At 33.0% G+C, this 9,104-nt stretch overlaps 1 protein-coding gene across 1 annotated transcript; it reads left to right on the forward strand.

The window, feature by feature from the left end:
* On the forward strand, positions 1 to 4,782 carry LOC146945000 (U3 snoRNP-associated protein-like EMB2271). Its single transcript, XM_085743368.1, has 7 exons — positions 1 to 489; positions 820 to 1,159; positions 1,629 to 1,853; positions 2,085 to 2,313; positions 2,544 to 2,722; positions 2,835 to 2,900; positions 4,463 to 4,782. Exons 1-7 carry the CDS (start codon positions 95 to 97, stop codon positions 4,541 to 4,543), a joined length of 1,515 nt encoding a protein of 504 aa, XP_085599494.1. The 5' UTR covers positions 1 to 94; the 3' UTR covers positions 4,544 to 4,782.
* Positions 4,783 to 9,104: the final 4,322 nt, after the last annotated feature.

Consider the following 9,104-nt stretch of genomic DNA (forward strand, 5'->3'; position numbering starts at 1 on the left):
AGCAGCAACCTTTGTATCTGTCTCATCAAAAACCCTAAAAACCAAAATCTCAAATTTCCCAAATCTCTGAAACCCTAACCCTAACAATTCAATCATGCCCGCAAAGAACAACCGCAAGAAGAATTCACGCGACCCATTTTTCGACGATGGGCCCACCAAACGCCGCAGAGTAGCCGCCGATGAAGATCAAGATGCTGAGATTGAAAGTGATAGTGATTTTGACGAAGATGGTTTTGTTCCATCGAAAGGTGATGAGGAACAGGAGTCTGAAGAGGAAACCACAGCTGAAGCTAGGAAGAGAGTAGCTGAGGAGTATTTGAGGAAGTTTAAAGATAGTGCTAGGAGAGAGAAGGAACAAAGAGATGAAGATGATGATGGAAGTGATGATGATGATGAAGATGAGGATGGGGCAAGGGATTCGCTATCGACGAAGATGATAAAGGAGCAGCAAGAGGAGAGTGGTCGCATCAGAAAAGCTATTGCTTCAAGGTTTGATTTTGAATTTGATACATTGTTCATTAACTGCTTGTGTTGTGTTTTGATTTAGAATTTGATTTCAAAGCTACCCTTTTTGTTAAATTGCTTGTTTTTGTGTTTTTATTTTGATTTCAATGTGACCCTTTTGGTTTAATTGAATAATTATTGAAACAATGGCTTATTTTGATTTCAATGTAACCCTTTTGGTTTAAATGAATAATTGAAGCAATGGGTTGTTTGACACTTTTGGTTTAATTGAATAATTAAAGCAATGGGTTGTGTTTATTTTGATTTCAATGTGACTCTTTTGGCTAAATTGATTGATTTGGGTGTGTTATTTAGGGTTAAACTGGATGGTCATGGTGGATTTGAAAATTTAGTGAAGCATAAACAATGTGTTACTGCGGTGGCTTTATCTGAGGATGATTCTAAGGGGTTTTCAGCTTCGAAAGATGGAAGCATTGTGCAATGGGATGTTGAGAGTGGGAAATGTGAGAGGTATAAGTGGCCCATTGATTCGGTTCTGAAGTCCCATGGCTTGAAGGATCCTCAAGGTTCTGCTACAAAGCAAAGTAGACAGATTTTGACTTTGGCTGCAAGTTCAGATGGTCGCTATTTGGCAACTGGGGGACTTGATCGTCATATTCATATATGGGATACGCGCACTAGGGAGCATCTTCAGGTACTTTTGCCTTTTCATTCTTTGAAACTTTGAAATGAACAACAAGGTTATATAGGGAGCATATTCAAAAATACAATTGTTGGATATTTTTTTGGGGTGGAATAGATTAGTACAGCTCTAGGTGCACTGAGATTGTTTATTGTTTGTATTTACAGATTAAGGGAAATTTATACTCCTTTCCCTTGTTTGGTAACGTTCGTTCTTCGATAAAATTGTCACATAGCTGTTGATATATGTCTTGCTCTATTGATGTGTTTGATATATTTGTTGTGAATTGTGTGTTAAGTTGATTCAAACTGACAAGATGTTATATGTTAACATAAGCGGTTAACTTACCTTAATTTGTATTTTGTAATTCTTGGCATTTGCAAAAGTACAAGCCTATTTATGGCCAAATCTGTAGGGTATTGGACTGTTTAGTTGGGACTTGTTATTGTTGGTGTTTGATTTTGTCCATTGTCTTTTACAGGCTTTTCCTGGTCATAGAGGTCCTGTTTCTTCTCTGGCTTTTAGGGAAGGAAGTACCGAGCTATTTTCTGGATCGTTTGATCGAACGATTAAGATATGGAATGTTGAGGACAGAACTTACATGAATACTCTGTTTGGCCACCAAAGTGAAGTATTAAGTATTGATTGTTTACGCAAAGAAAGGGTATTATCTGCTGGCCGTGATCGTAGTATGCAGTTGTTTAAGGTAATCTCACCAAGATGAAGTCTTAAGTATATGGCTTCAAAACCATATTGTATATGTCGGATGTTCTTTACTTTCTCCCACCATTGCTCTGTTTTTGGAAAATTATTAAGTGATTAATTAATAGGAAATTTCTTTCCTATCTTCAAAGGCTGTTTCTTGGGTTATACTTATTTCCATTTCCTCATGAGACTTTTTCTGAATGTTTACTGATGTGTATTCTCTGTAATTTAGGTTCACGAAGAGTCACGTCTTGTATTTCGTGCTCCTGCATCTTCCTTAGAATGCTGTTGTTTTGTTAATAATGAGGAATTCTTGTCTGGTTCGGATGATGGTAGCATTGAGCTTTGGGGTGCAGTACGAAAGAAGCCTATTCATATTTTGAGGAATGCTCATGCTTTACTGACAGATAGCAAGAAATCTGACCAAAAAGATAGTGAAATACTACCCAACGGTAACCTAGGTAAACCTTTAAATACTGTATTGATAGTTCCTTCAGAAATTTACTTCTTATGTGTATTGTATTTTCTTATCCTTTGCTTACTTTTCTCAATATGTGTTCTATTTCCTCAATGATTATATTTTCATTTGCTCCGTAAATATATCTGTCATTTGTGTATTTGTAGTGTGAGTTTAGTTATAGTTAGCATTATGTTAGGATCATAAAGTGATACCATTATCTTCACTATGCAGAAAATGGTCACCACCATCCCGAGAATCACCATTGTTCGTCAGTACACTCTTGGGTCAGTGCAGTGACCGTCTGTAGGAACAGTGACCTTGCCGCATCTGGTGCGGGTAATGGTTTTGTTAGATTATGGACAATTGAAAACGAGACCAAAGACATTAAACCGCTTCATAATGTACCGTTGGTAAGTAGAAGGATAGCAACTAAACTCATTTATTTATTGGATTCATATTCATGCTTGGCTGTAATTGCAGTTGGAAATTTCACTGGCATTTAATAAATCTTTTGTATCACAGGTTGGGTTTGTCAATTCTTTGGCTTTTGCAAAATCAGCAAAATTCCTAGTTGCTGGAGTTGGGCAGGTACTTAAACTTTTAAATTCTGCATGTATTACTCTGTTTTTTCTTCTTTGGTATACATTTTACTTAATTTTCTCTTTGGCTCTGCTTACGGGTTCGGAGAGAAGGGGAGGGGAAGGCTTTGGGGGGATGGGAGTAGAGGGAAAAATAGAGAAATCTTCCATCTTTTTTGAAATAGTGATTTTGTAGAGAATGGTAAATGAATATTAATGATTCAATATATATTTTTTTTTTTTTGGTCAAGTAGCCTAGTGGCTAGAATTCACCTTTTTCAAGGAGAATAAGTGGGGTGTCCGGGGTTCGAACCCCGGCCCCTGCATATAATAATGCATGTCCCTCCCAACTGAGCTATGCTCACGGGGACAATATATTTTTTATTTTGAGAGTATGATAACATAGATTGGATTTGAAGAAAATATCTAAACCCTCCAAAACCCTTCTACAATACAATTTTTTAGTTTCCCCATTTTGAGGGGATTTTGTATTATGAAGAAAAATAAACCCCTCAAAGCCATCCCCTCCCAAAACCCTTCATCCCTTGCACTTCTTTATTTCTTTTACCCAAAGCTCTCCCTATCCCTTCCCCTCTAAACTTGCAAACAGAGCCTTAAACTCTATTGACAGAAAAGCTAGTGCCTTAAAAATTTATACTTTGGATTATTTTATTTTTTTACCGAACTACTTTAGAAGATAGTTAATTGTTATGGGATTAGTATAAGCATATTAATATGGAACTAAATTTTCAGCGATTAAGGAATTTTGTGTTCTCTTGCTTTGTTTTCCTAATACTCTTACCCCCTAAAAACTCTATTGCTTTAGAGTGCATTTGATAGAGTGGTTGTCTTACAGACAATTCTCTGTATGTTAGCTTGTGACTGTGAAGCTTCTCTCATGTTAAGTGATTAAAGTGAAGGAATTAATAACATTAAGGGTCTCAGGTCTAGATTTGGCTGCACTCACTCAGTTAGGTTTCAGGTTGACCACCACAATTAAATCCCAAAATGGATATTGCTACAGCGGCTGACGGACCTTTATTAAACTCCATTTAGAAGGCTAATTTCATTTTCTTGACTTCTTTTATATGCCAGTTATACGAAGTAGACTTGTTTTATCGAGTAACTAGTAAATATTGTTTACACTTTTAAATAGATTGCATTCTATTGAATAATTGCAGCTGTTGTTGGTTCAGTGATAACCATTGACGATCAAATTGTTTGACTTTACAAAAAAAAAAAACATTGACCGTCAACCCTAACTCTTGCTTTTAACCTTAAGCATAGCTGAAGTCAAATGTTGGGAGTGATTTACAGAAAGGATGTTTAGGACTCTCAAGTCTCAACATACAATTTTTGTTTAGATTGAGGATTTATTACAAGTTCATTCATTAGTATATTGTTTTTTAATGGGTATCACGTTCATTAGTTTGTTGTCTGGTATTTGTCCTGAATCAATCATCTCACTTGATTCTTGCAACTTCATATGCAACTAACAGCTTTGCATAAGTGGAACTAACTTTATGTTTTTACTTTTAATACTTTTAACTTTAACAAAATGTCTTTTTACAGGAACCTCGTCTAGGAAGGTGGGGAAGAATACGTGAAGCTCGTAATGGAGTTTCAATTCTTCCACTTAAATTGTCATCATGAGATCTGAGGCAATAAGTATTGTACCTCTTCAATTTTGACTAATTGCAAATGCAACATTGAGTTGAAAGATATCTCTGTCCGTGATCTTAATTATATGTATCAATTACATTTGTTATTATTAGTGCCCGATTGTTTTGAGAATTTTGAATCATGATACAAGGTTCCTACGTTGAAAAGACTTGAGGACTCGAGTTGAACTTATTTAGTTTCAAGAAATCAACAGTTTTTTCTTTTGTAGACATTTGTTCACTTAGGCATCTATGAGTAAGCGAGGCTTTGAATCTATAGTAACAAAAATTGATTTGGATTGAATTAATCTTAGAAAATCGATTTCCATGAAAAATGGTGATTAATGATTTTGATAGTTTGGATCAGAATTGTTTGAGAACTAAGTTGGCCACCGCAGAAGCTAAAAATATTAGCTTTCAATTGACTTAGGCTAATTATAAATTATAAAGTTGTAAGCCAAACAATAAATTTGTGAAAGATTCAAGGCTTAATTGCAGTTTTGACCCTCTAACTTTCACGAAGTTGCGATTTTTGCCCCTTAAGAAAAAAAACTACAAAACCGCCCCCTAAGTTTTGCAACTATAGTAGTTTTGGCCTCCTAAGGCCAAAAAAAAAATAATACGTGGCACCTCACTTAGGGTGCCACGTCAGCGTAGACCAAGTCAAAATTGACCTTGGGGTCAAAACTGCCACAGGTGCAAAACTTAGGAGGCGGTTTTGTAGTTTTTTTTCTTAGGGGCCAAAATTGCAACTTTGGGAAAGTTAGGGGGCTAAAACTGAAATTAAGCCTATATTCAAACATTGGGTAAAGTGCTAAATTGAGTTTGAGTGAATTGAATTTAATTAAAGGTGAATTGCAGGTAAAATGATTTATGTTTGGATACATTCATGTTAAGTGAATTGAATTATTAATTTGTATATAAGAATCAATTATAGAATCAGAAAGTTACAAATTCTAGGTTTAAGTACATGTTTGGTTGCACGGTAGGTTTTCAAATACACATGTCTGGGGCATTTCAACACGATTTGATCTTAAAAAATATGTTTGGCTTCCAGAAAGGTAAATTGATTCTGGAGGCTAAACTTGATTTTGCCTATAATCAATTATGGTGTTCCAATCAATTCTAGTCAAAAGCAATGAAACATATTAGAATCAATTCTACACTTCCAAAATCAACTTCGACATCCCTAAAAGTGAAGCCAAACATACAATAAATTACTCCCTCCGTTTCAAAATGAGTGTCGTTTTAGGTGTTTACACACATATTAAGAAATGCAATGATTAAAAGAAAGAGAATGGTTATTTTACCAAATTATCCTTATTAACTATTGGTTAGTTTTAAAAGTAATACTTTTGAAGTAGTGTGCAGAGTATTAATTGGAGGGTACAATTGAAAAGAAAAAGTTATTATTGCATTGGAAACCGAAAGCGACACTCATTTTGAAACAATTTCTTTTGGCTAAAGCGGCACTCATTTTGAAACGGAGGGAGTAGTTTTTCAGTCATCAAAAGTGAATTTACTATAACTGAGTTCACTTTTTGAAGCAATTTAATTTTCAGCTTTATAAAAAAATTTGTTATATGCAGACTATTTAGTTAACAAGATTGGAATGATCAAAACTTTACCCACTATTATAGTGTAAGCTGATTTGGGAAAATAAATTCCGTTGTATATACTACAAGATTTATGAACAATCGAGACTAATTATAGAACCCGGATGTTATATGCAGCTATTGAAGTTTGATCGTGAGGTGAGGTAAGTATACTACTTTATTTTGTTACGACTAAAGTATACATGATAGTAGATAGTTTTGGTAGACTATATAGGTTCCAACTTAATAACTGGAGCAAAAAAATTGTTTTCATCCCCAGTGTAAAATAGTACGAGGACCAGTGGAAACTATAAACCACAATTAAAAAAAAAAATTGTAGTAGCTCAAACCTTTAATATGGTCAAAATAAATCAATATGGCTGCCATTCTGCAATCTAATCTTAATGCACTGCAGAAGTAGAACGGAGATGTGTAGATGAAAAAAAATGAGAATAAATAAAGGGTTGAAAATAAGTTTAACTGTGTATGAAACCTTTGGTGATACGTGTAATGAACATAATTTAGCAAGTTAATGAAAACATATTGAGTGAAACAGTTAGGAAGCTGTCATGGGAAACACTACCAAGCATTTCAAAAGACCATTTAGATATATTAACCATTATTGTCATAGAAAACTCTCAAATGCAACTTTGATTGAGCAAAATGGATGGATAAATTCATAACAAATTTCAGATATTGTGAAATTTAATTGCTTTTAATAATGTAATAACAACTTATCAATACAGTCAAACAATTCAAAATCCACCGCATATTACATGAATATGAGGACAATGATAAACAAAGACAACATTCAGTGGCGTAGCTAGGACCTCGGTCCAACAGGTGCAATTTATTTTAAATAAACATCAAAACAATTTCATGTCATGCTTAAAGTCCCTTTGGAAGTAGCATCCAACAACATCCTTATGTCCTAATATGCTTCACTCAAGATTAGTTAAAGTCATTTCATACTGAAAATGTCTAAAGTCAAAGGCCAATAAATGAATGAAAGGAAAAAATATAACATGAGAATGGAGACATATTGGTGAGACACTTCTTTTATTACTAGAGATAGATTAATTGATACAAAATAAAATATCTCATCCTTAAGTTTGCATTTCCAAGATAAAAGAAAAGAATAAAATATCTCATCCTTAAGTTTGCATTTCTAAAATTTATGTAAGGGTGATGTCATTTCTTTATGTTCATGATTACTAGTGTGCTTCTGACACAGTAACTATATTTTTGTATTAGCTATTACTTTCTATTTAAAATATGCAAGTCTAGGTTTTTTTTACAAGAATATGCAAGTCTAGTTATGTTGTATTATTTTTATGAAATCGGACATTATACACAAAACTCCCGGATGATACAAATCTTGGTCGTGATTTACTAACATCCGAGACGAACTCTATATTACGTTGAAACCCTTCCCCTAGAAACCAAATACTTAAAACAAAACAAAAAATACAATAAAGTTATAAAGTTAACAATATTTCATGGTCTGAAGATCATATTTATATTTGTAGAGACTAAAATCTTCTAAAATGAGATAAAACTTGAAAGTTCATCAAGAAGAAGTTTACTAGAGAAACCAAACTACAATGTGAGATATGTTTTATTGTATGTGTAACAATTTTAAAGCGTCGATACATGACTGTCAAATTTTAAATTTAGTTTCTCTGGCCAGCTTGAGAGTTGAGACAAGCTTCCAAGCATGAATTCAGGATGATATTAACACCATGAGCATCTGTAAAGGAGTCCGTTGTTTTAATTAACACAATGAATTGATACAATCATAATTTATAAAAAAAAAAAATATAATAATGTATAATGAAAGAGATAAAAGTAAAAGTGTGAATACCAGTATTGACGTTAATCTTGGAAATGGCACAACTAGTTGCACAATCATAAACACTTTCTGATGCTACTTCAAGACATAACAATCCACATGAAGCAACACAAGTTGCATAGGATGATATTTCTCTAGACATTTTACTACATACAATACCACACTCTCCAAGACAAGTAATTACACGTGTTGGATTGTGAGGTGGTGCTAAAGATGGTGGAGAATTATCAGCTTCGACGACAACTATCATCATCATCATCAAAATTGAAATTATCTTTTTAATTTCATACATTGTCATAACTTGGTGTATAAATTTTAATAATCAAATTGTAGTAAACTTGATTTCACAGTAAAAGTTGAATAAAAAAACCTCAATTTATAAGCATATTAATCAATGCACATTTATGTATATTTTTAATCCTTAAATAAATCCCATATCAGTCCATCAAGACTTGTTGACTTTTTGTCCATGGATTTTTTTTTTGAACTAACAACAAATTACAAAAATAAAAGAATTATTAATATGGTGTGAAATGCCACATATTAGTAAATGTTTTTAGTTTGTAAAAAAATTAAAATAGATCAAGAGAATGGATAAATATTTTATCCAATAAAGGTAAGGATCTTTAGTTTGTAAAAAAATTAAAATGGATTAAGAGAATGGATAAACATTTTATCCAATTAAGGTAAGGATCTAAATATAATTAATTTTGGGTCAAACTTGTTTAATAAATGTAACATTTAAATTTGGGTAGAATTTAAGATGAAAAAAGATAGTTTGAAAATATAGTTTGAAAATATGAAATTAATTAAAACTTCAAACTATTCAAGAAATTTTCCCAACAAGTATTAAGAATGCATAGACCAATTGACAAATATAGAAAAATCTACGAATCTTAGGCTCTGACATTGATTAGATGGTAAAACAAACTTTTACATTAGACGGTTAATGAACAAACCAAATATACTCTTTTAACTTTTCAATGTAACTTTTAGTTTTACCATGAAATATCACCACTGACATATAGAGTAATCCGGTAATATATAATATAATAAAAAGTTCAATGATGTTTCTCATCAATATTCAATTTAACTTTTTTTTTTAC

The sequence above is a fragment of the Medicago sativa genome, chromosome 2 (assembly GCF_051527215.1).
Source record: "Medicago sativa cultivar Bolivia chromosome 2, Bolivia_mono, whole genome shotgun sequence".
Taxonomy (NCBI): domain Eukaryota; kingdom Viridiplantae; phylum Streptophyta; class Magnoliopsida; order Fabales; family Fabaceae; genus Medicago; species Medicago sativa.

Coding starts and splice junctions, on each gene's coding strand:
- LOC146945000 (XM_085743368.1), top strand. CDS start 95: ATGCCCGCAAAGAACAACCGCAAGAAGAATTCACGCGACCCATTTTTC. Junction 490..819: donor AGAAAAGCTATTGCTTCAAG/GTTTGATTTTGA, acceptor TGTGTTATTTAG/GGTTAAACTGGATGGTCATG. Junction 1,854..2,084: donor GTAGTATGCAGTTGTTTAAG/GTAATCTCACCA, acceptor TCTGTAATTTAG/GTTCACGAAGAGTCACGTCT.